We start from the raw sequence: 27,409 nt of genomic DNA on the forward strand, positions 1-27,409 counted from the left end.
AGACCTCCCTCTCCACCTTTGGCAGCAACTTCCAAATGATGCAACATTTTAGTCTTTTTTTCCCCAAACTAGAAGATCCAAGTGTCTTACTGAAACTCCAAGCGAGGGCCTAGAATGCAGACAGCAGCTGGGACCCACAGGCTACCAGAAGATAAACTAAGCATATACAAGCAGCAAGAGCTAAAGGCACTGTCGGGGCCTGCGAGGTGGGAGCACGAACTGAGGGGGGGTGGGGGGACAGCAGGCACCTCCACTGGAGAGGGGAGGCCAGACACACGAAGAAACCGCTCCTGAGGTAAGGCAGTCTTACCAGGTGAGCCCATCTCCTCCAGACGGGAGTGCGGAGGGCACTCCCAGCCAGGGGAGCAACAGGGGCCAGGGCAGAGGCGGGAAAGCACCCACTGCCTGCGAGCAGCCTCGTCAGGCCACAGGTCATGGTGCTCGAGGCTCGTGGTGACAAGGCCAGAGTCCAGGGGAGTAAGCCAGAGGACAGCTGCATTCTGAAGGCAGGAGCCTGCGGGGAGAATGAATGGGGCTGGGCAGTGCCAGGAAAGGGAAGACAACTCGGGGGTAGTGGCATGATCACAGCCCAGCAGATACGCTGCACTCTCTTCCCTAGCCCTCTGCCAGAATGAGGCTCATGCCTCTCCCTGGAAAGCAAAACACCCAGCCAGCACCTTCTCAGTCTTTTCAGACACTATTAAACTCGGGGATGCAAAGGAGAGTCTGGAGACTCTAGTGAGAAGTGAGAGCAACTTCACTACTCAAACCACCTGTCTCGGCATGAATGGGCAGTAAATCATGTCAATGTCCATGAATCCTGTCCATTCCTCAGAGAGTTAAAAACAGAACTACCCTACAATCCAGTAACTGAACTACCAGGTATTTACCCGAAAAATATAAAAACACTAATTTGAAGGGATACACGCACCCCAATGTTTACATCCGCATTATCAACAATAGCCAAATTATGGTAAGCCCAAATGTCTACGGACTGATGAATGGACAAAAATGGAGTATTACTCAGCCATTAAAAAAAAGAAGGAAATCTTGCCACTTGCAACCTCTATGGATCTAGAGGGTGTAACGCTAAGTGAAATAAGTCAGAGAGAGACAAATCCCATATGATTTCACTCATATGTGGAATTTAAGAAACAAAACAAACAAGAAAGGAAAGACAGAGAGGCAAACCAAGAAACAGACTCCTAACTACAGAGAACACACTGATGGCCACCAGCAGGGAGGTAGATGGGGGGATGGGAGAAGTAAGTGATAGGGATTAAGGAGTGCACTTGGGATGACCACCAGGGGACCTATGCAATTGTCAAATCACTATATTGTCCACCTCAAACTAACATCACGCTGCATGTTAACTATAGCAGATCTAACATTTAAAACTTAAAAAAAAAAAATTAAATCCCAACCAATCACAAAGATGGCCATTGTCCTATCTTTAGAGGTTCGAGTGGAGGCTGATAAAAGGGGAAGAGAGGGCAGTTTTGCTTATGCAAAAGAGAAAAAATGGGGAGGGGCAAAGAGTTTAAACAGGAATAGCAAAATCCTACCAGGTAGGATTCATAGACAGGAAAAAAAATCACAACAAAATGGGAAAATTTAATCGTTTAACTGAGGTGATACCTCAAGTAAGTAAATACATTTAAAGAATAAGTCAACACATTTGAAGAAAACCAAATCTGGGGCACTTGGCTGGCTCAGTCGGTAGAGCGTGTGACTCTTGATCTCAGGGTCATGAGTTTGAGCCCCACGTTGCGTGTAGAGATTACTAAAAATAAACAAACTTAAAAAAAGAAATCCAAATTTAATTCCTCAGGGAATATGCAACAGAACTGGTGACACTGCACCGCGTGCTCACACTCTTGTAGAGGCTTTAACCACAGACAAGGATAATAAATACAAATGTCATCTGGACGTGCACAAATAAAAGGGTGGGGGAGCAGTTAAGGTAGATTTCTTTTTAACTTATTCTTAACAGAAAATCAGTTAAGAATCCAAATGCTCTTGGGAGGCACTTAGCTCTCTTAAGAACGGAGATGATGGGTGCCTACAGGGCTTACTTTAGCCCAGGTCATGATCCCGAGGTTTGTGAGTTAGAGCCCCACACTGGGCTCTGCACTGACAGTGTGCAGCCTGCTTGGGATTCTCTCTCTCTCTCTGCCCCTCCCCGACTTATACACCCTCTCTCTCTCTCAAAATAAATAAACTAAAAAAAAAAAAAAGGCACTGAGAGGACAGGGTGCTGCTATGTGGAAAGCATGGGCCTCAGAATCCAGAGCAAGCAGGTGCAGAGCCTGGCTCCACCACCACAGCACGGGCGAAGTCCCCAAACTACCCTGGGTCCCAGGATTAGAGGGGGCCTACTGTCCGGGCAGTTAAAGGCACAGGAGAATGCAGCTGAGTCACCAAGCACAGTGGCTGACCGTAATCAGTGCAGTTTCCACCTGGGAGCTAAGCAATCGGGAACATCCCTGATAAGTGACCGCTCAACACCTGCAGACACACCTCTAACATGGGCCTCAGTACTTTGCAAGACAGCTGATTCCTTGTTAGACTGCTCGGAGAGGTAATTAGAAAGTTATTCCTTTTGCTGAGTTCAATCTCCCTCCTTAAATTTCTATCCATTGAGGCAACTTCTCCCCTCTAATATAAACAAACAATATATTTACTATCTTACAAGACATTTCAAATATTGTGGTTCAGTCAGAGGACTCTCCAAATCTTCTGTTTCCCGAGCTCATACCTCATGCCACCCTCAGGTACCCCTCAATCATAGCAGTTTCCATACCCCCTCATCCAACCCACCATCCTACAAATAGACCTACACATGCCACTTTTTCAGAGGGAAACCCACAGCAGCATACATGCTTAGACTGCTCCGTAGCTCTCTTAAGTTCCAGGCTAAGTCATTATGACCAAAGACCGCTTATATAAAAAAGAGTGCTAAAGGAACTGGCTATTTAGGGGGAAAAAAGGTGTTGTATTCCTACCGTCACTGTACACTAAATTCCATTTTGATTAAAAAAATTAAGTGAAGAAAGTGCCACAAGAAACTAGAAGAAACCTCAGGCGAAGACATATATGCATCTAGGTGAAGGTAAAGAGTGGGCCCTGAACAAAATGGCAGAAAACTAAAAGAAAGATAGGTAAGAGTTCACTTAAAATAAGAAACTTCTCAAGTTTGCCAAATAAACTCTCGGTTGAAAGGGTTCTTGTAACGGTTACACTGATTTCTAAAGGGTAAAATACCGGGACTCTACGTCTGCTCAAACACCACACTTTGTCAGCCTAGCAACCACGGCATCCCTAAGACTTTCTTGCAACTCTTGGGCTGTGTGTGCTTCCCAGTGATTCTGGAACAATGAGTCAGCCAGAACAATGCCTGCCGCTCTACAGGCATGCAGGAAGTATGTGCTCAATAAATCAATGAAACACGGGGTGCTCGGCTGGCTCAGATGGAAGACCGTGCGACTCTTGATCTCCGTGTTGTGAGTTCGAGCCCCAGGTTGGGTGCAGAGATTACTTAAACAACCTAACAAAAACTTTATTTTTTTTTTTTAATGGTACACTTCGTTTGTTTTTTTTTTATTTTTTTTTTCCAACGTTTATTTATTTTTGGGACAGAGAGAGACAGAGCATGAATGGGGGAGGGGCAGAGAGAGAGGGAGACACAGAATCAGAAACAGGCTCCAGGCTCTGAGCCATCAGCCCAGAGCCTGACGCGGGGCTCGAACTCACGGACCACGAGATCGTGACCTGGCTGAAGTCGGACGCTTAACCGACTGCGCCACCCAGGCGCCCCTAACAAAAACTTTAAAATGAATGAATAAACCAGCCTTGGGAGCCAACACATCTGATTCCAACTCCCTATTATCCCCTCACCTATCATGGAACCTCTTGGAGCCTCAATCCCCACATGTAAGGGGCAACAGACAGCCAACCCACCTGGAACATGGTACTCAAATACTCCCCTCCCGCTTCCCTTCTGAGTAACACACTCAATATCTGGCCCCAGGTTATTCTTACTAGCCATGGAAAATTATGTCTATGCTTTTACTTCAAAAAAAAAAGAGAGAGAGAACTCTTTGAAGTCCCATTATTTGCTCTGTGAAAGCAAAAGAACTCAGTGCTCAATGCATAATCTCCAACACAGCACCTGACAAATCTGACATCTGAATTAAGCTCCTTAAACAAGAGAAGCCCTTCTTATGGTCAAACCTCTCAAATCTACCGTTCAACAGGCAAAGCTATTATGGTCTATTACGCTGCTTGTCTCATTCAAATCCTCAACAAAGTCTGTACTGTGTCCACAGATTACAAGTCACTACCTAAAATAATAAAGAGAAAAATAATCCTAAAGCTTAATCTTCCACCTTTCTTTAATTTTAGAACTACTTTTGTCTCCATTATTTTAAATCATGGTTCAATCTTTGCTATTTTTATTGGGTAGAATAATGGTTTTGATGTGTATTTTTAATACACACGACTCTCATATCCAAGGATTCACATCACTCATGTGACTCATGTGACACAACACCCAAGAAACCTAGTTTATCTCCACATTCAGATCCCCAGTTAAATCCTACATGTAACATTTTGTAACCCAAAAATCCGGCAATATTTATTTCTAAGATGCCAGTTGAAAAACAATAAAAACAGACATGCTCTCTTATGAACTACCAGAGGGCAGAAGTGAGGGAGTCCAGCTGACACTTGAACACGAGTGTGAACTGTGCAGGTCCACGTCTACGTGGATATTTTATGGTGTTGTAACGTAAATACATTTTCTCTACGGTTTTCTTAATAGTTTTCTTTCCTCTGCCTTACTTTATCGTAAGAATATAGCGTATAATATATGTAACATAAAATACATGTTTATCAATTATTTATATCATCAGCAAGGCTTCCAGTCAACAGTGGGCTATTAGTAGTTAAGTGTTTGAGGAGTCCAAAGTTACAGGCAGATCTCTGACTGTACGGGGCTGTCAGGTGTTGGGTGTCGAGGCCTAGAACCTTGTGTTATTGAAGGGTCAATTATACAATGTTGTCCTTTCAAAGGCCTGACTTCCCTTTGGAAATACAGGAAACCAAAACAGGCCCTTGATTTAAGAAAGAAATTAGGAACGCCAGGGTGGCTCAGTCAGTTAAGCGTCTGACTTGATTTCAGCTCAGGTCATGATCCCATGGTCATGAAGTCGAGCCCTGCACAGGGCAGGAACCTGCTTCAGATTCTCTCCCTCCCTCTCCCTCTTCCCTCCCAACCCCCTCCCAGAAAAAAATTTAGGGGTGCCTGGGTGGCTCAGTCAGTTGAGCACCCTGTCCACTGAGCCCACTGTCGATTTCTGTTCAGGTCACTCTTGATATCGGCTCAGGTCATGGGATTAAGGCCTGCATGGGGTTCTGTGCTGAGTGTGGAGCCTGCTTGGTATTCTCATTTTCTCTCTCTCTTTCTCTTTCTCTCTCTCTCTCTCTCCCTCTGCCCCTCCCCCCCTTGCATGCTCTCTCTCCCCTCTAAAATAATTTTAACGTTAAATTTTGTTTAATTAAAAATAAAAAGAAAATTAAATCCCTACATGCTCAAACCTGAAATAAATGGACAAGGCAACTGAACCATCCATCTTCGTCTGTATCATGAATTTCTCGGAATACACATAAGGAGAGGATTTAGACCTTGACAGTAACTAAAGATATGACTAGCAGTAACTAACACACCGGCATATCACTAACGCACCATTACTTAAGTATGACAAAAATACCAGACAGCAATATTAATTTGCATATTCTGTTGCTTTACTTCTGCTCTGAAATACTCCAAGCAGAGGTAATATGCAAAATTGAAAATAGCCCCTACTAATACTAAAATTATTCTCTTAATTTGTCCTTTAACATAACTGGTCTGTTAGGCAAAGACTGAGAGTTTTTTAAATTTTATTTATTGATTTTAGGTAATCTGTACACCCAACATGAGGCTCAAACTCATGACCCCAAGATCAACAGTCACACGTTTACCAACTGAGCCAGCTAAGTGCTCCAAGACTGAGTTTACTTGCTCTAACACACCAGTGACTAAGAGAAATCTTCAGTGTTACAAAATCAACTCCTGTTAGGGATGATGAAAACTGACAAATTTAAAGTGGACAATTCTGGGCTCATGTGGGTGGCTCAGGCGGTTGAGTGTCCAACTTTTGATCCTGGCTCAGGTCATGATCTCACTCAAGAGATCGAGCCCCGCATCGAGCTCTGTGCTGACAGCGCAGAGCCTGCTTGGGGTTCTCTTTCTCCCTCTCTCTCTGCCCCTCCCCCACTCATGCTCACTCTCTCCCTCAAAATAAATAAATAAATCTTTAAAAAATTAAGTGGACAATTCTGTGCAATGAGAAGTTGATGCTTCAAACTGAGACGTAGGACTGCTATGTCCACTGAGCCATGGCAGGTAAGCGGCAGGAACTTGAGCGAGGCAACATGAGAGGCTGGAGGATCCAACGGTCACCTACGACCTGGCCTGCAGAACACCAACAGCTAGGCCTTGGCCTCCAAAGGAGAAGGTGAGAGGTGCAACCAGCTCAGTGACAGTTAATTACTTACTGGGCACCAACTCTACCTATGCCAGACACTGTCCTAAGCATAGGATGTGGACCGTATGAAAAAAACACTTTTTAAAGAAAATAAAAATGTGGTGACAAAAGAATATCCTGCGGCACCTGGGTGACTCAAGTCGGTTGAGCATCTGACTCCTGATTTCAGCTCAGGTCATGATCTCATGGTTTCATGGGTTGGAGCCCCAGGTCGGGCTCTGCACTGACAGTGCGGAGCCTGCTTGGGATTCTGTCTCCCTCTCTATGCCTCTCCCCACCTGCACTGTCTCTGTCTCTCTCAAAATAAATAAACTTAAATATACAGATACAGAACAGATATAGATATATATATATCTCCTACACGCTCCCAGGGGCTCAGGGGTAGGGGTCATATAGACAGAATTAAACAATCAGAATGGCTTCAGACTTCTCAAGAGCAAAACTGGAAGCAAAAGGCAATTAAACAAATGCCTCCAAAGCTCTGAAGGAAAATTATTTCCAATTTCCAATTCCAAAGCCAGCTAAACTCTCCATCAACCATGGGGACAGAATAACATTTTCAGACATACAAGGTCTCACAAACTTTTACCTCTCATGCACCATTTCTCAGGCTACAGGAAGATGCGCTCAAGCAAAATGAGAAGTCAAGAAGAAAACATGGAACACAGGGCACAGGGTCCCCCGGGGGGGAAGACGGGGCTCTGCACCCACCACCGGACGAGTGCTGGAGACGGCGGGGTGAATCAGCACCAACTTAAAAAGGAAATGAAAACAAGATAATTAACTCCTAAGGAAACAAAAGGTCAAATAGGAAAAGCAATCACACAGTTCATTACATAAATCAGCTCTGGCATTTATATGGTCATAAGAATATAAACGGTAAAGACACACCTAAACAAAATTTAAATTCTGCGGGAGCTTATGCAGATGCAAAGGGGGAGCACCTGTGTGGTGAAGCGAAGCAAAGAAAGAGCTCAGTCCCAATGATCTAGAACGGGAAGTCAAAAACTGAAAAACCATCGGGGCGCCTGGCTGGCTCAGTCAGTAGAGCATGGACTCTTGATCTCAAGGTTGTAAGCGTGAGGCCCTCGTTGGGTGCAGAGATTACTTAAAAGTAAAATCTTAAAAAAAAAAAAATCATCAGACAGCAACATAAGCCTGTTATTTAGAAACAGCAGTAATTATGTAAAAATTGTATTTCACTTAAAAGAAGTGAAAACGGGACCGTTTCACAGGTGGCTGTTAGTTAAGCCTCTAGCTTTGGCCCAAGTCGTGATCTCCCGGTTTGTGGGTTCGAGCCCCATGTCGGGCTCTCTGCTGTCAACGTGGAGCCCACTTCGGATCCTCTGTTTCCCTCTCTTTACCCACCCACCCCTGCTCGTGCGTTTGCACTCTCTCTCAAAAATAAATAAATTTTTTTTTAATAATTTTAAAATAATAAGTGAAAACGGGTGCCTGGGTGGCTCAGTTAGTTAAGCATCTGACTCTTGATTTCGGCTCAGGGTTAGTGAGATCGAGCCCCAGGTGGGGTCTACGCTGACAGCACAGAGCCTGCTTGGGATCCTCTCTCTCTGCCCCTCCCCCATTCGCCTCCCCTAATAAATTTTAAAACTTTAAAAAAATGTTTACTGGGGGCTAGGTGGCTCAGTTGGTTAAGTATCTGACTTTAGTTCAGGTCATGATTTCGTGGTTTGTGGGTTCGAGCCCTGCATCAGGCTCTGTACTGAGAGCTCAGAGCCTGGAACCTGCTTCAGATTCTGTGTCTCCCTCTTTCTCCGTTCCTCCCCTGCTTGGGCTCGCTCGCTCTCTCTCTCTCTCAAAAATAACATAAACATTATAAAGAAAGAAGAAACGAAGGGAGGAAGGGAGGAAGTGGAAGAGAGAGAGAGAGAGAGAGAGAGGAAGAGAGAGAGAGGAAGAGAAAGAGAGAGAGGGAGAGAAAGAGGGAGAGAAAAGAGAGAGAGAGAGAGAGAAAGAAAGAAAGAAAGAAAGAAAGAAAGAAAGAAAGAAAGAAAGAAACTAAAAATTAAAAAACAACAACAACAACAACAAAAAGTTACTTCTAGGAAGAAGGAAAGGGGGAGCAAGCCGGTGGCAAAAACCAACACTTATGAAACTATGTGACTCTGAAACCCACGGGTCCCATTCTCACTGCATCACAGCCAGAGTCCCTGTGCTCCCCCTGACTTAAAAGGCAACAGTGCCAGTCCTGACCACCGGCTGACGTGGTTTGCGCAGGCCTCCCCTGGGCAGGATTACCTCCACTAGACACACCCACTCCAGCTGTCCTTTCGACGCTCATCTTTAGGAAGCACGTCACTAGGGGGGCAGCCCACCCCCAGAGGGGTGGGGAGAGCGAATGTGAAGAGGGATTATAAGGTGTCTGGAGTTCTTCTGTACAGGACAGTGTCTCCTCTCTGCCTCATCCCTCATTTACTTATTTAACCATTAATGTCAATATGGACAGGAGCTGTTTGTTTTATACTTCAGGTTTTATCTAAAGAATACTCGTTATTACACATACCATGTTATTTATTTTGTGGCTCAAACTGTCTCAGTTTGGGCCAGTGAGAGTTCTGTCAACTGGCTAGCATGTTCTTTTGACATGCTCCTACCCCTTTGCTTTTTGAGCACTTCTGTACTTTCTAGCACCACAAGATGTCCCAGGCTCGTCTTGTACTCTCCCTGCCCCAGCCCTAGAATCAGCCATTATCTGAAGGGGCCTTGGTTTGTTTGATGGTAAAATGGTTTCGGAATCCAAAATTGGGCCCGGCGAGCTTCTTCTCAAACCTGCAAACCCATCCCACCATGAGGAAAATGTCAGACAAACGCAAGTTGAGGGCCATTCTACAAAATATTGACCAGTACTTCACAGACCAGGAAAAACGATGGCTACGTGTGATATGGTGTCCTGGATGGGTTTCTGAACAGAACAAGGATATTAGGGGAAAACTAGTAAAATCCAAATAAAATGTGGAGTTTGGTTAAAATTATGTACCAATGCTAGTTCCTTAGTTGTCATAAATGTGCCATAATAATGTAGAATGTTGACATTAAGAGAAATTGAGTACAGGCGTGCAGGGATTTTGTACTGTCTTCCAACTTTTCTGTCAACAGAAAACTATCCAAAAAGTTTGTTCTTTAAAAATCTACCTACAAAGAATACAAAAAAGTATGCATGTAACTTTAATAAAGACAAAACCAGGAAAGCGTACACGTGCTCTGCATAGTAAGAACTCACATCTGTGCAGGATTTTAGTTTCTGGAGTATTTCCATAAGGGTATGGTTTTTGTTTTTTTTTAAGTAGGGTTCATTACCAGCGTGGAGCCCAACGCGGGGCTCAAACTCACAATCCTGAGACCAAGACCTGAACTGAGATCAAGAGTCAGACGTTCAACCAACCGAGCCACCCAGGGGCCCCACGTGTATTGTTTTAGAAGAACAAAAGACAAAGTCTGTAAGTGGTTTAGGCAACAATCATTACAATTCCCACTTACAGATGAGGAGACGGATCGTTGAAGACACGTAGCCCACACTACCCAGAAGAGGAACAGAATCCAAGCTCCCTCCACCGCGTTCAGGTGCACCTTTGATTTAGTGACCACACTGCTGTACACGCACGCGTACACACACCACAAGCACCCTGTGCTTCTGCTGGTTCACCAAGAAAACAGACAAGCACCTCTCCGGACTGCCTGGGGTTGCAGGCAAAGGAACATCTCAAACCCTCAAATATAGAAAGGATTTGAAACTTCGGTCACAATAAAAATAGACCAACCTAAGTGAGACAAGAATAGAAATGCTGAATACACTGAATATTTTATAAGACAGAGAAATTAAACCAGAACTGGGTGGACGCTAAAAGCACTTTTTAAAGATTATACTAGATCATACATACTGAATTTTTGTCATACCAAATTATCAATTTTCATGTAATGTTATTTCCCATCTCTACCACCTGATCTTTTCATATATTTATACTCCCTTTATACTTACATGAGACTTATACTGCCTACAGACAATGAGATTATACACGCACATTCTACAAACAGGGAATACAATTTTCAATAGTTTGACAGATTTTAACAAACCTTCCCCCTCTCTCAAAAATTAACCAAAAAAAGGGCATCTGGGTGGCTCAGTCAGTTGAGCATCTATCTGACTCTTGATTTTGGATCAGGCCATGATCTCACGGTCCCCCCACTGGGCTCTGCACTGAGCACAGAACCTGCCTGAGATATTCTCTCTCTCTCTCTCTCTGTCTCTCTCTCTGTCTCTCTCTCTCTCTCTCTCTCTGTCTCTCTCTCTGTCTCTCTCTCTCTCCCCCCCTCCCCGCCCCTCTCCCCTGCTCACACTCTCGAAAGAAAGAAAAAAAGAAAGAAAGAAAGAAAGAAAGAAAGAGCTAATGTAGTAAAGAAAGTTAAATATATATATATTTAAAAGATGTGTGGAATTAGATCAGTGGTTGCGGTTGCCCAAAATACAGAAAAAATTCACCAAATTGTATACTTTAAAATAATAACTTTTGGGGCACCTGGGTGGCGCAGTCGGTTAAGCGTCCGACTTCAGCCAGGTCGCGATCTCACGGTCCGTGAGTTCGAGCCCCGCGTCGGGCTCTGGGCTGATGGCTCAGAGCCTGGAGCTTGTTTCTGATTCTGTGTCTCCCTCTCTCTCTGCCCCTCCCCCGTTCATGCTCTGTCTCTCTCTGTCCCAAAAATAAATAAACGTTGAAAAAAAAAATTTAAAAAAAAATAATAATAACTTTTATTTTACGGGACTTAAATTTCAATTTTTTTAAAGAATGTGATAGAAAAAAACGACAGAGTGAAGGACAGCCAAGAAAGAAACATGAATTATTCTGACAGTTTTTTTTTTTAATTTTTTAACCTTTATTTATTTTTGAGAGATTGAGAGAGGCAGAGCACAAGCAGGGGAGGGGCACAGAGAGCTGGAGACAGAATCTGAAGCAGGCTCCAGGCTCTGAGCTCTCAGCACAGAGCCCGACGTGGGATTCGAACCCACGAACTGCGAGATCATGACCTGAGCTGAAGTCGGATGCTCAATGGACTGGGCCACCCAGGCGCCCCTGACAGTTTGACTATGAAATGAAGTTCCTAGAAAAACAAAGTCTAGCACAGAAAAAGAAAAATAAGATAGAAGAACAGATAAATGTTTACTTTGCCAATACTGGTAGCAGAACATCACGACCGAGATGTTTTCCCAAGAGATATGTGAGCTGAACCAGTGGGAAACACAGCCAGCTAGACTCACAGCGCATCTCTCTACACACAACCATACGCCGGACTGAGCACTAGGCACAGAGAGGGAGAAACAAGAAGCAGCCAGAGAACCTCTAATGAGCCTATAGCAAATGACTGAAGTTGTATTCAAGGAAATATTCAGTGCCATGATCTGAATGAATGTCTGTGTCCCGACAAAACTCATGTGTTGAAACCTAACCCCGAAGGTGATGCTATTTTGAGGTGGGTACTTAGGTCATGAGGGTGGAGCCCTAAGGAATGAGATCAGTGCTCTTATAAAAGAGACTCCACAGAGCTCCCTCACCCCTTCCGCCAAGTGAGGACACAGAGAAGACAGCCATCTATGAAGCAAAAACCAAACCTCACCAGACCCTGAATCTACCAGCATCATGGTCTTGGAATTCCCAGTCCAAGACGATGAGAAATAAATTCATGGTGTTCATAAGTCCCCCAGATTATGGTATTTTGTTATAGCCACCCAAACAGACCAAGACATTCAGTATCATGGAACTCAAGATTACAGAGTGTGTTGTGCATTAAGTAATACAAGTGTCGAAACTTTAAAATGATTTCGGCTCAGATCATGATCTCATGCATGGTTCATGAGATTGAGCCCTGCACTTTCAGCGTGGAGCCTGCCTGGGCTCCCCTCTCTCTCTGTCCCTCCCCAATTCATACACACACACACACACACACACACACACACACACACAGGCTTTTTCTCTCAAAAAAAAAAAATTTTTTAATTAAGTGAAGGACCAATCAGTTCCACCACTGGGTAAATACCCAAGAAAACTGAAAACATGTTTACATAAAAACCTGCACACAAATGGTCCAAAACCAATGCTGGACAAATGTAGAACTTTCACACCAGTAGTTTGGTATTATTCGTAACAGCCAAAATGTGGTCTATCCACACAATGGAGTATTATTTGGCTATAAAAAGGAACAAAATACTGATCCATGCTACAGCATGGTTGGGCCTCACAAACATGTACTTAAGTGAACCAAGCCAGACACAAAAGGCCACATATTGCATAATTCCATTTATATGAAATGTCTACAGAGACAGAAGTAGATTCATGGTTGCCAAGGGCTGGAGGGAAAGCAGGGTGGTGACTGACTGCTAATGGGTTCAGGGTTTCTTTCTGGGGTTATAAAAATATTCTGGAATCAGGGTCACCTGGGTGGCTCAGTCAGCTAAGCGTCTGACTTCGGCTCAGGTCATGATCTCATGGTTCGTGGGATCGAGCCCCACATCAGGCTGTGCTGACAGCTCAGAGCTTGGAGCCTGCTTAGGTTTCTGGGTCTCCCTGTCTCTCTACCCCTCCCCCCCCCCACACTCTGTCTCTCCCTCTCTCAAAAATGAATAAACATTAAAAACAATATTCTAGGGGCGCCTGGGTGGCTCAGTCAGTTGAGTGTCTGACTTTGGCTCAGGTCATGATCTCACAGTTTGTGGGTTCAAGCCCCGCATCATGTCCTGTGCTGACAGCTCAGACCCTGGAGCCTGTTTCAGATTCTGTGCGTGTCTCTCTCTGCCCCTCCCCAACTCACGCTCTGACTCTCTCTCTCAAAAATAAATTAAAACCTTAAAAAAAATTTTTTTTATATTCTAGAATCAGAAGTTTGTGTGACCCTGTGAATTTTTTCATAATAGAAACATTTCAGTATAATATACCCAGAATTTTTTTTATTTTTAAATGTTTATTCATTTTTGAGAAAGACACGGAGCACATGCAGGGGAGGGGCAGAAAGAGAGGCAAATACAGAATCCGAAGCGCCCCAAATTTAGTGATTCTTATTTGGGAAAGAGTAGGCAATATGCAGCTGTCTAAAATATATTTATTATTATAATATTGTGTTATATTTAGAAAATAAAATAACTCACGCCTGTGAGCCTATAAAGGGGCGTATCATTTGTCTTTTTATCTAAAGATGTCATGGTTGGAAACTGATTGAAAGACCCTAGGAGGCCTTTTTGGATTTGGCTTAAAATGTGAACCTTAACTGTTATACAAGCTAGGGGAATAACACCTCTCCTCCCCACCGTTTACCCTCTCCTGCCTCCACCAAAAAGAAAAGCAAACATCAGAAAATTCAAGAATCAAGAGTGCCTAGGTGGCTCAGTCAGTTAAGCATCGGATTTTTGGTTTTGGCCCAGGTCATAATCTCACAGTTCACTGGTTCAAGCCCTGCATCAGGCTCTGCGCTGACAGCAAGTAGGCTGCTTGGGTTTCTCTCCTCCTCTGCTCGCTCGCTCTCTCAAAATAATAAATAACTCAAGAATCACTGTTTGTTTTCACATTTTTTTAAGTAATCCGTATGCCTAATGTGGGGGTTGAACTCACAACCCCAAGATCAAGAGTCACATGCTCTTCCACCTGAGCCAGCCAGGTGCCCACTTTCACCTCTTCTGAGTCAAGTAATATTCCCCCTTTGATTCTGCACTATATAATTTTTGTCCTGCAACTTCAGAGCCAAAACATAAGTACATTTTTACCTCTAATTGGTCACTTTGCTTTTTAGTCACAATAGGTAATGTGTTTTGTTTTTGGAAGTCACTAAATAAACTGAAGAGGACTTGAGATTTTAGTTGTTTAACAAAAGGGGAACATAGGATAAAAATAGTGAAAAACGAAGTTTTCTATGATTTCTTGACAAAGCTAAATAGATTAGGTTCCAAAGTGGGGTTTTGTGTTTTATTTTCTTTGGTACGTATCATTAACTGAAGGAAAAAAAAATTCTGGGGCAGCTGGGTGGCTCAGTCAGTTAAGCGTCTGACTTTGGCTCAGGTCATGATCTCATGGTTCGTGAGTTCAAGTCCCACAAAAGGTTCAAGCACCTCTGTGCTGACAGCATGGAGCCTGCTTTGGATCCTCTGTTGTACCCCCCCCGCCCCTCCCCTACTCTCTCTTTCTCAAAAATAAACATTAAAAAAAAAAAAAAAACAATCACTAAATTCTACTCAAGGGAGGATATGCTCCATCAGGAACCTCCTAACGAGAAACTTCATCTCTGGGCCATGAACTGACAGAGACAGCTGAGAGAGACAATTCCAGAGCTTGCCACAAACCCATTACAAAATGGAAATTTTGTGGACTCATCATATTCTTCTTGTACACTGTACCTCCTCCAATCTAATCTTCCTCAAACCTAACCTAACTTAATCTGATCCTTTCGGGGCGCCTGGGTGGCTCAGTCGGTTGAGCATCCAACTTCAGCTCAGGTCATGATCTCACAGTTGATGGGTTCAAGCCCCGCATCGGGCTCTGTGCTGACAGCTCAGAGCCTGGACCCTGCTTCGGATTCTGTGTCTCCCTCTCTCTCTGCCCCTCCCCCACTAGCACTCTGCCTCTCTCTGTCTCAAAAATAAACATTAAAAAAAATTTAATCTAATCCTTTCATCTCCTCTTCTAAACTTAAATCGCAAGAATAAGCTGAATGCATGAATTGTGCTGGCCTAAAAATCACAAAAATCTGTGAAGTGGATGTTTCAATACTAACGACTCCAAGACGTTGTAACGTCTAGGAATTTGTTTCCATCTTAAAACTATAAACCGCTGGATAAAACAGGGGGCATGCATCTGCCTCTTCGATGAATCTATCGACGTGCTTGCAGAATTCGAGACACGAAGGCAGTCAGAACTCCCTGGGTTCTTTCCCCACAGCCATGCTCAAAAAAGTCAACTGTGGTTCTGTTCTGAAATCAGTCCACCTCTAAGTACACAGATCTTCTAACTCCACAATAAGCTAACCACACCACTATGTGAAGTGTGCACATATCCCAGTGTGCACACTGGCTTTGCCTGTCAATGACCAGACAGCACCTAAAGAAAGAGTTTTACAAGAAGGCCGTGTCCCCCACCAGCTGGTCAGGGGCCCACCCCACTGCCAAGCAGGGCTCCTGGCCAGAGATGGGCAGTGCATTAGGTCATTCCGTTTGCCATGAGACATCTCTTCCGATGCAAATTTTAAGCATGACAAACCACAGAAAAGGGTACTACATGAAAATATAGGAGAACATGCTTTTTCCTAAATCAATAATGAGTAAGCCCAAATGATGCAGATGTCTCTATTACAAGTCTTTGAACAAACAAAAAGGAAAAACAGCTTCATCAGACCGTGTGACTAAGAGAATACAAAAAACAGGGTGTTATGGGAGCCTGGGTGAAAAAAAATAGAGCATTCATGATGTGGTTAAAAAAACAGCATTTTTATTTCAAAATGAAACAGGACAGGGGCACCTGGGTGGCTCAGTCGGCTGTGTCCAACTCTTGATTTTGGCTCAGGTCATGATCTCACAGTTCATGAGTTTGAGCCCCACGTAGGATTCTGCACTGACAGCAAGGAGCCTGCTTGGGATTCTCCCTCTCTCCCTCTTGCCACTCCTCTGCTCATGCTCCTGCACACATACTTTCTGTCTGTCTCTCTCTAAAATAATTAAAAAAAAAATTTTTTTTTAAATATATTTTTGAGAGAAAGAGACAGAGCATGAGCAGGAGAAGGGCAGAGAGAGAGGGAGACACAAAATTGGAAGCAGGCTCCAGGTTCTGTACTGTCAGCACAGAGCCCAACGCGGGGCTTGAACTCACTAGCAGTGCAATCATGACCTGAGCTGAAGTCGGACACTTAACTGACTGAGCCACCCAAGGCGCCCCTCTAAAATAATTTAAAAAAAAAAAAAAATTTTTTTTTTTTACATTTATTTTGAGAGAGCGTACACAAGCAAGGGAAGGGCAGAGAGAGAAAGGAAGAGAGAGAATCCTAAGCAGGCTCCACAATGTCTGCAGGGAGTCCAACGTGGGGCTTGATCCCACAATCCATGAGATCATGACCTGAGCCAAAATCAAGAGTCAGACACTGACTGAACCACCGAGGTGCACCCACAATTAAAAGATTTTTAAGAGGCATCTGGCTGGCTCAATCCATGAAGCATGAGACTCTTGATCTCGGGGTTCTGAGTTTGAGCCCCACGCTGGGTGTAGAGATTATTTAAAAATCAAATCAGGGGGCACCTGGGTGGCTTAGTCGGTTAAGCGTCCGACTTCGGCTCAGGTCATGATCTCACAGTCCGTGAGTTCGAGCCCCACGTCGGGCTCTGTGCTGACAGCTCAGAGCCTGGAGCCTGCTTCAGATTCTGTGTCTCCCTCTCTCTCTGACCCTCCCCAATTCATGCTCTGTCTCTCTCTGTCTCAAAAATAAACATTAAAAAAAAATTTTTTTAAATAAAAAATAAAAATAAAAATAAAATCAGGGTGCCTGGGTGATTCAGTCGGTTAAGCATTCAACTTCAGCTCAGGTCATGATCTTGCAGTTCATGGGTTTGAGCCCCGCGTCAGGCTCTGTGCTGACAGCTCAGAGCCTGGAGCTTGCTTCGGATTCTGTGTCTCCTTCTCTCTCTGTTCTTCCCTTGCTCATGCTCTGTCTCTCTCTCAAAAATAAATAAAGATTAAAAAACAATTTTTTTTAATCAAATCTTTAAAAAAATATATATTTGGGGGTACCTCGGTGGCTCAGTTGGGTAAGTAATCTGACTCGATTTTGGCTCAGGTCATGATCTCACGGTTTGTGAGTTTCAGCCCCACCATCAGGCTCTGGGCTGACAATGCGGAGCCAGCTTGGGATTCTCTCTCTCCCTCTCTCTCTGCTCCTCCCCTGCTTACATTCTCCCTCTCGCTCTCTCTCAAGATTAATAAATAAACTTAAAAAAAAAAAAAGTTTTCAAAAAATTTTTAAATAAAAAAATATGTGTTTTATTCAGTTCCCTGGGCAGAAAGGAAATGGGAAGATAGACAGCTTACTTATACCGTACATCTTTCATTTTCCAGAAAAAGCATACATCTTTTAATGATTTAAAAACAGTTAAAACAACAGAAAGCCAGAACCATAAAAGAAAAAAATTGACAGAGTAGAATTCATCAAAATTTAAAATTACTGGTTATTAAAGGCACAGTCAGGGGCGCCTGGGTGGCGCAGTCGGTTAAGCGTCCGACTTCAGCCAGGTCACGATCTCGCGGTCCGTGAGTTCGAGCCCCACGTCAGGCTCTGGGCTGATGGCTCGGAGCCTGGAGCCTGTTTCCGATTCTGTGTCTCCCTCTCTCTCTGCCCCTCCCCCGTTCATGCTCTGTCTCTCTCTGTCCCAAAAATAAATAAACGTTGGAAAAAACAAAAATAAAAAAATAAAGGCACAGTCAAAAAACATACAGTTAAGTCCTAGACTGGGAAAAAATAATTGCAACGTATACACCTGGCAAAAAGACTCATACTCAATACGTAAGGAATTACTATTCTTGATAATAAAAAGACAACCTTTCTACACAGATAAGACTCAACACACATGTCACAAAAGCAGGTACCTATGAGTAAGTGCCCATCATCAGTCATCAGGGAATGCTCACAAAGCCCCTAAAACAAGGTGCCACTACACATCCACTAGACTGTGGAAATAAAGACAAGTGATAGCAAAGGCCAGAGAGGACGTGGAGAACGAGAACACTCACATACTGCTGGTCCAAGCATAAACTGTACAAGCACTTTGGGTCTGTTTCTTTAAAAGTTAATCATACAGCTATGCTACGAGAAATTCCACTCCTTATTTATCCAAAAGAAACGAAAACGTTATGTCCACATGGTCTCACACAGGAAAGAGCACCCCCCCGCCCCGGCCATGTGCATCTGGAGGAAAATGGCTAAACTATGTGTGGTACACATCCATACAACAGAACATTACTCAGGAACAGAAAGGAACCACCCACTGACACAGGCAACAACACAGATGAATTCCAAAAATGGTATGCTGAAAGAAGCTGGCTGCAAAATACATATATTGTATAATCTCATTTACATGAAATTCTAGAATAGGAAGAACCTGTGTTTATAAAAATCAGACCAGTGGGGTACCTGGGTGGCTCAGTCGGTTAAGTGTCAGATCCCGATTTTGGCTCACACCACGATCTCAGTTTCATGGGTTTGAGCCGCACATCAGGCTCTGCACGCCGACAGCATGGAGTCTGCTTAGGATTCTCCCTCACTCCCTCTCTGCCCCTCCCCCACTCGCTCTCTCAAAATGAATGAACTTTTTAAAAAAATAATAAAGTAGTCAAATTCATTGAATCAGAAAGAACTGTGTTTGCAGGTAGGGAGGTCAGGGATGGAAAGCTGTTATTTAACGGCCGTAGAGTTTTGGTTTTGCAAGATGAAAATGTTCTAGACATCAGTTGCACAACAATGTGAATATAGTTAATTTTTTACCATATCTGTAAAAGAATAGAAATTAACTGGGGCGCCTGGGTGGCTCAGTCGGTTGAGCGGCCAACTCCAGCTCAGGTCATGATCTCGCGGTCCATGAGTTCGAGCCCCGTGTCGGGCTCTGTGCTGACCGCTCGGAGCCTGGAGCCTGCCTTGGATTCTGTGTCTCCCTCTCTCTCTGACCCTCCCCCACTCATGCTCTGTCTCTGTCTCAAAAATAAATAAACGTTAAAAAAAAAATTTTTTTTTTAAAAAGAAATTAACATTTTCCCCCTGTTTGGTCAGTACTACAAATCCTTTTAAAGCAGGCAGAATAAGGGGGCCCTGGGTGGCTCAGTCGGTTGAGCGTCCAACTTTGGCTCAGGTCATGATCTCACAGTTGACGAATTCGAGGCCTGCGTCGGGCCCTGTGCTGATGCCTCGGAGCCTGGAGCCTGCCTTGGATTCTGTGTCTCCCTCTCTCTCTGCCCCTCCCCTGCTCATGCTCTGTCTCTCTTCGTCTCAAAAATAAATAAACATTAAAAAAAAAAAAAAAAGCAGGCAGAATAAGTGCATTTAAGGAAAAACAGCCCACCTGGATTCACCCTAAAAATGAAGGCCTGACAAGCAGCTTTTACTGGTCACCTACTCCACGCCAGACTCTGTGGAGAACACAAACACTACAATGCCAATGTGGTGGCTGAAACGGTACACATTAGCCAGAGACCCCAAGGAGTCACCATGGACACTGCATCACTTGGGCTTCCGAAATGGAACTGGCCAAGGACTTCCCAGGTGAAGGCAACTGCAGCCTAGCATTACTGTGATTCCTGACAGCAAAGTGGCTCAAAGCTTGAAGTGTACAAGCAAAAATACCTGAATTAGAGGCCTGACTTCACAGCTGCGCACCTCTGGTTTGAGTAACTCGCCCTCTCTGACCCTCAGTTTCCTCCACAGTAGAATGGAGAGGAGTACTACTGCACCAATTTTAACTGGTTTGGGGTTAACTTCACTATTATCAGTTTTATTAGTAGTGGTATAGGGAACTTCAGAGAGGCTGGGACATAAATATACACCTTATACAATCAAGGAACAATCCAAGGCTTAAACTTAAGTAACTGGGATATTTTAGAACGAAGGAAGTAACTTATACTTTACATATGCACTTAACTCAGCTTAAAATGCTTGTTCTATTGATATTAACCTACCTGCTTTATTTTTTAAGTATGGACATCATACCAAGCATATTTTAAAAAATTGTTTTTACATTTATTTATTTTTGAGAGACAGAGTGCAAGCAGGGAGGGGCAGAGAGAGAAGGAGACAGAGAACCCGAAGGAGGCTCCAGGCTCTGAGCTGTCAGCAGAGAGCCTGACAAGGGGCTCGAACCCACCACCAACTGTGAGATCACGACCTGGGCCGAAGTCAGATGCTCAACATACTGAGCCACCCAGGCACCCCCAAGCATATTTAAAAGCACAGATCCAAACTGCTTTCATCTGCCTTCAAAATTTAGTTAAAACATAGTATTGTAATAACTTTGTATGTTGACAGATGATAAGTACACTTATCATGGTGAGCATTTTGTACTGTCTATAACCATCAAATCACTATGTTGTTCACCTGAAACTAATACTGTGCGTCAACTATACTTCAATTAAAATGAGTGAATTTTGGGGCGCCTGGGTGGCTCAGTCGGTTAAGTGTCCGACTTCAACTCAGGTCACGATCTCAGAGTCTGTGAATTCGAGCCCCGTGTCGGGCTCTGGGCTGACGGCTCAGAGCCTGGAGCCTGTTTCCGGTTCTGTGTCTCCCTCTCTCTCTGCCCCTCCCCCGTTCATGCTCTGTCTCTCTCTGTCCCAAAAATAAATAAACGTTGGAAAAAAAAAAATTAATAAAAAAAAAATGAGTGAATTTTTGGGGTGCCTGGGTGGCTCAGTCGGTCAAACGTCCCACTCTTGGTTTCGGCTCAGGTCATGATCTCAGTTTGTGAGTTCGAGCCCTGCATCAGGCTCTGTGCTGATGGTGTGGAGCCTGCTTGAGATTCTCTCTCTCTCCCTCTCTCTGCACCTCCCCCATTCACGCTGTGTGTGTCTCTCTCTCTCAAAATAAATAAGTTTAAAAAAAAATAAATGAAAAAAAGTGAATTTTTAAAAATAGCTAAGACTGGGGTGCCTGCATTGGCTCAGTCAGTTAAGTATCTGACTTGGCTCAGGTCATGATCTTACGGTTCATGGGTTGGAGCCTGGATCAGGCTCTGTGCTGACAGCTCAAGGCCTGGAGCCTGCTTTGGATTCTCTCTCTCTCTCTCTCTCTCTCTCCCTCTCTCTCTCTCTCTCTGCATCCCCCCCCCCACACACACACACACTCGTTGTTGGTCTCTCAAAAATAAACATTTTTTTAAAATTGGGGGGAGGGGCTCCTGGGTGGCTCAGTCAGTTAAGCGTCTGATTCTTGATTTCAGTTCAGGTCATAATCTCACGGTTCGTGAGTTTGAGCCCTGTGTTGGGCTCTGCGCTGACAGCTTGGAGCCTGTTTGGGATTCTGTCTCCACCCCCCGCCCCTCCCCCACTCACCCTCTCTCAAAAATAAACATTAAAAAAATTTTTTTTAATAGTTAAGACAAAAATAAAATCTGAATTCATTTGGACAGAAGAGTATATTAATTGGGAGACTTCAGGGCAGAAAGACACAACGATGCCCTGGGAGACAGCATGCAGATCATTTCTGAATTAGCACACCTGCCTTAGGAGGTAATATTCTCAGGAAAAATTTGAAAGGTCGCTGATAACCTGCTAGAAGCCAAATCAGTAGATCTATCCAAATCTTCCTTGACTTCTTAGCCACCTGGACGTCGACCTCCTCTTCCACCTATCTTAGGGTCAACTCCACAGTCTCTATAAATGTCAGAAGCTCTCAGAGAGGTCATTACAGACACCACCACTGGCTTTCAACAAGATGATAAGGTCTTCCAAATCTCTGACTGCAGCCTAAATATTTGTCTTGAACTCCAAACCTGAATCTCCAACTGCCCACCATCCACTTGGGCACCCCACAAACACTTCAGATTTAACCTATCCAAAACCAAGCTTACCATCTCGTCCTCCTCTCATTTTCCCCATCTTGGTGGGTATTACCAGCCAGTGAGCCTCCCGTTAGTGACAAGGAAGTAATTCTAGATGCATTCCTTCAATAAACATTTATTAAGTGCTTATAAAAATCCCTGCCCTCATGGAGATCGTGGACATGAAGTGAAAGGGACGGACAATAAACGAAGAAATTAAATACAATGAAAGCATACCGTAACAATGACAGAAGTGCTAAGGAACATGGGGAAGTGGGGACACGGGGACATACAGAAGAGCAGGCTCGGCAGGAGCCTGGGTGTGCTTAAGTGAGGGCAAGAGTCGGAATATGAGGGAAAAGCATGGGGGCAGAGTGCTTTCGGGACTTGGCGGAGGAGTGACCGATCCAACGCCTGCCCTAGCAGCTGGCTCTGGCTGCGAACACTGCCACTCCATGCCTTCCAGATTGCAGTCCGACTCTTACTGGTCTGCTCACTCCCAAGTCAGGGCCACTGGAACCCTTGAAGCCATCTCTAGTCCATTTGTATCACCGTTCCTACTGCCGCGGCCCCAATTCAGGAGCTCTCAGTCCGCATGTGGGGCTAAAACCTCCCGTCGAGTCTCACCTTGGTTCAAATCACCTGCCACACTACCTGCGCTTTCTAAAGTGTCACCACACTCAAGAATCCCCCAATCCTCCTTCCTGCTTTCCTTCTCTCATCTTCCCTTTCCACTCCTGCCCTCCCCCCCCAACTTCACTCCCCTCTACTGCAATGCCGCCTCAGGGCCTATATCCTCCAGAACGGCCACTACCAATCCCTGGCATTTGGTACTTTTGAGTCTCATATCCAGAATCACCTTCTCAGGACACTCAGCACAGCATTTAACCTAACCTGCAGTACCCGTCAATTTTCCTCTGTCTCCACACCAGACTGAACTCCAAGAGAACAGTCTCTATTTCCCCAACTACTTAGCACAGCACTTGCCATTCAGTTGGGCTATTTATTTATTTTTTTTAAGTTTATTTGTTTTTGAGAGAGAAAAGAGAGAGGCAGAAAGAGGGAGAGACAGAGGATCCAAAGTAGGCTCTGAGCTGTGAGCAGAGCCTGATGCGGGGCTCAAACTCCCCAACTGCAAGATCATGACCTGAGCCAAAGTCGGAAGTTTAACCAACTGAGCCACTCAGGTGTCACTCAGCTGGTTCGTGATAGACATTTAAGAACAAGCTTTCGGGGCGCCTGGGTGGTTCAGACGGTTGAGCATCCAACTTTGGCTCAGGTCATGATCTCACAGTTTGTGAGTTCGAGTCCCGTGTCGGGCTCTGTGCTGACAGCTCGGAGCCTGGAGCCTGCTTTGGATTCCGTGACTTCGTCTCTCTCTTCTCCTACCCCGCTTGTGCCCTGTGTGTGTGTGTGTCTCTCTCTCTCTCAAAAATAAATTAAAAAAATTTTTTTAATAAAAATTAAAAAAAAAAAGAATCAACTCTTGGTTTCATTGATTTAAAAAAACAAAACAAAAGACCAAGCTTTCATCATTTACCATGCTAATCATTTTTATTCTATGTCCTAAAATTTGACACTTAAAACTGGCCTGTACTTCTGTTGAGGGTATTACTGATGACTTCTTTGTTACATAAAGTCCTGGTTTCTTGTCATATTCCACTTATGTTTCCATGTTATATGAATCTTACAAATTAATCAACTTTCATAGTCCCATATGGAAAGTTACACGTCGGCTTACCTATTTTTCAACGTTACAGAACACGCTTAAGAACGTATAATTCTTTAATGTACAATTTTAAGTAACTACAGTTAACGTTTTATTTATTTTAAAATACTTACGATACTATACGCCCCTCCCCGGTGGCATTTTCTCTCTTCTTCCTGCAGGTACTGTCTTGATTCCCACGCATGTCTTCCTAGCTTAACTATGTGTTGTGTAGCGTTTTTAGAAGGCACTCGCAAGCAAAGCGAATGAGCCAGGTCCCAGTGAAGTTACCACCCGGGGTCTCCCACACCCTCAGCAACATCACAGGGCTGCCAAGGCTCCACTGCATCATGATGTTGCATTCTCTGATGACCTGGAGAAGCTGGCTCTGAAGACTGCTTCCCACGTGTAATTCCCCACAATCTGAAATTAATATTTAGTCTCGTTGTATTCCTAAACATATTTAAGAAACAGAACGAATCAAATTTTGCACCCCAAAGAAGACTTGCTGCCAATCCCTGAAAGAAGTAAATTCAGTAATAAGACCAAGAGACTTAAGAAGGTTTCCCAAATTCCTAATGGGTTTTTCACTTAACTGTTACAACCTATTCTGAGCTAATCATTCGGACCAATGGCTTAGTCATGCTGTACCCAAAAAAAAAAAAAAAAAAAAAAGCCTTAGAATTTAATGCAAAGAATCAAAGAACTGCCCTTTTACATACCAGTTTAAATAGCGTACTTCAAATGTTCTCTTCTCACACTTTTTAAAAACATTTTTGCAAGTACTCCTTATTAAACGTGTAACATGTAAAATCTTAGTGTGGTTTTGAATGACAAAACAACAAGGAGCAACAATTCTATCACAAAATCACCTGGAGCTACAAACGTTACGTTATAAAACCATCCAACCCACCAGGCACCAATTTTACTTCCTTCGTGTTTCATTTTAGTTTCTGTTTTGTTGTTGTTTTTTAAGGAAAGAGGCGCACCATATTTGACAACAGCGTAAGTATTCCAAGACCAGGGCCGCTGCAAGTTTCGCACCAGAGCAACGCCAGCCCAGGTGAACACGGTGCAAGAAACAGACCCTGCACGCTTCCGACCCGCCCGGCAGCCCTTTGCCGGTGAGCATGACAGGCGCGTCCGCCCAGGGCGGTGCCGCCGGAGAGGGCGGGGGCCGGAAGGAAGAGGGAGGATTCGGACAAAGCCAGCCGGGCCGGCCGCCCCTCCCCGCGCGCCGCGTTCCCGGGGGCGGCCCTATCCCCCTGTCGCGCGGCTCCGGGGGTCCGCAGCTGTTCCCCGGGGCCGCCGCCCCCGCCCGCCCGCAGCCCGGGCCGGGGATGCGCACAGGGGGACGTACACGGGGAGGGGCCGGGACCTGCACTGGAGACCGAGATGGGGCAGGGGCTGTGGCCGGGGATGAAGTCTCGGCGGGGGCGGGCACGGGACGTGGATGAAGACCCAGGGCCGCGGCGCCGAGAAGGGGCCGGGCACGGACGACAAGCGGACGGGGATGAGGAGCCGGGCGGGGCTGGGCCCGGGAAGAGGAGCCGAAGGGGATGTGGATGAGGGCGTGGGACTGAGGACCGCGGTCCGGGGAGGGGACATGGGTGAGGAGGGGGGTGCGGCCGGGCTGCGGACCTGAAGGGGACCGCGGACTCACCGTGCTGCTCCCGCGGGGCCGCGCGCTCGCGCTGTCAGCACCGGGAGGTCGCGGGGCGCGTGCGCGGAGCAGGAGTGCGCGGGGCCCTCCGCCTCGGCTGCCTCAGGAGCGGCGCCGCGGTCACGAGCGAGGGGCGCTGGCGCGGCCGCCCCGCAGCATCCTCGGCCGCCCGCGAGCGCTGTCTCCCGCGGCTCCTCCCCGTAGCCGCCGCCCTGCGCCCGCCGGCTCCAGCTCTGCTCCGGCTCCGCCGCTCCCGCCGCCGAAAATGGCGTCTCGACGTCCCTCCCCCGACTCGGCGCTCCCGCCCCACAATGCTGCGCGCCGCCCGTGACGTCACTCGCCCGCTGCCGGGGGGCGGGGAGAGGCGAGGCGAGGCGTGGCGCTGCCTGGGAAACTGAGGCCCGCGCGCGGCCGGGGTCCCGGCCCACGCGCTAGAGGAGGGCGCTGGGGCGCTGCGCCACCGCCCGAGACCTCTGCGCGCCCGACGGCTGCCCCAGCCTGCGCCCCGGCCCTGCCCTCCTGCTCTCCCGTGTCCAGAATGATGTTCACTGTGTGCCATGCCCCTTATTCACGCGTTTTATGGGCGCGTTTCAATCGCTCTGGAACCCACAAGGAGGGGCCAAAGGAAGGGGTCCCCAGCTCCTCCAAAGGATCCTGAGGAGCTAGGCTAAGCCACGAGGCTTCTCTTTTTTCTCCAGGGAAATCTAGTCTTTGGTTAACGTGCTGACCCTCCCCATCTTATTGTTCCCTTCGCCCTAGTGTCGTCGGATCCTGAAGAATTAGAGCTCAAGCGGAGTTTCCAGGCGCTCCCCTCAGCCACAAAGGCCTCGCACAAATTGCACCTCTAGTGCCTGGCAAGGGCAGACGTGCCACCTCCTGCTGCTGCACCCCTCCCCCACCCCCCAACAGCAGCCTTCACCAGCCCACACCCCGGGCCGGGCCGCAGTGCCACGACCTCCAGCCCCCGCCTGAAGGGCAGTACTTCCAGGTCAGAGAGCGCTCCTGGGCCTCATACTGCTGCATCGCCAGCTATGCAGGCCTGACTCAGCAGTCGGGCCCGGAGGACGCATGCTGATTCAGTGGGCAAGGCTCAGCTTTCTTTGCCTGCCACCAGCTTGGGAGAACCACCGCCCCCCCCCCCACCAGATGCCGGCAGATGTCCCAAGTGCGGGGGCCCTGTGGCAGTATTAACCAGGAGGTGTTCCTACACAACACACTTGCTTTTGAACTGCTGTGCTCTAAAGATGTATCAGCCCAGCACCAGCAGCCCTTTTAACCCTGGAATTACACAGTCACTAGGGAAGTTAAGTGCTCCCAGGTTCTCACAGGGAGGTCCAATTACTTTAGTATCATATAAATGCAAAGATCAGCTTAAAAGGGGCGAGGGAGAGGCAGTGCGTCAAACCTTTCCACACTCCCTGAGTGATTTGGCCACACTGCTGTAACCAAAGTGCTCTCGAGAAAAGAGAAACAGAAGAGAGAAACAAACAGGCTGAGCGAAGCTCCTTTCTCTGTAAATCTGAGCTTAGTGATTGTTCGCTCCACTCACCCAGAAATCCGAGATGCTTAATGTCCTCTTCTAATGAGTGGCCAAGATCCTACCTCCTTAATATTGCTTTAGTCCCTCCCCTCTCCGTCCCCACTCCTGCCACTCTGTTGAGGCTTTATCATCATGCTCTTTTATCCTTCGGACAATTGTCTGTTGAGCTGTGGTGATCCCACTGTAAGAGCCAAGGTGCTGGTAAACAGAATAGACAAGATACTTGCTCTTGCTCGTACGGTGCTATGCGGAGAAAAATAAGGTAATGACAAGGTGGTGGAGTGAACTCTGACACAGGCAAGTGAGCTGAGACCTGACAGGAAGAAGCCAACTGAGCAAAAGGCAAAAGTCC

General features: G+C 45.8%; 1 protein-coding gene across 8 annotated transcripts in view; it reads right to left on the reverse strand.

Moving 5' to 3' along the window:
- The window catches only part of KLC1 (kinesin light chain 1), a 68,235-nt gene extending 42,452 nt beyond the window's left edge, over positions 1 to 25,783 (reverse strand). For 2 of the 8 annotated variants that reach the window (XM_047079990.1, XM_047079991.1), the window contains exon 1: positions 7,180 to 7,203. In XM_047079990.1, coding sequence (XP_046935946.1) covers positions 7,180 to 7,193 — 14 coding nt within the window. In that variant the 5' untranslated portion in view covers positions 7,194 to 7,203. Of the gene's footprint in view, positions 1 to 7,179; positions 7,279 to 25,517 lie in introns of those variants that run through there. The other 6 variants (XM_047079992.1, XM_047079994.1, XM_047079995.1 and 3 more) reach the window with 6 other exon arrangements.
- Positions 25,784 to 27,409: the final 1,626 nt, after the last annotated feature.

The sequence above is a fragment of the Lynx rufus genome, unplaced genomic scaffold (assembly GCF_022079265.1).
Source record: "Lynx rufus isolate CCGP_SWC_20201006 ecotype Redwood Valley unplaced genomic scaffold, mLynRuf1.p SCAF_17, whole genome shotgun sequence".
In the NCBI taxonomy this organism is placed as follows: domain Eukaryota; kingdom Metazoa; phylum Chordata; class Mammalia; order Carnivora; family Felidae; genus Lynx; species Lynx rufus.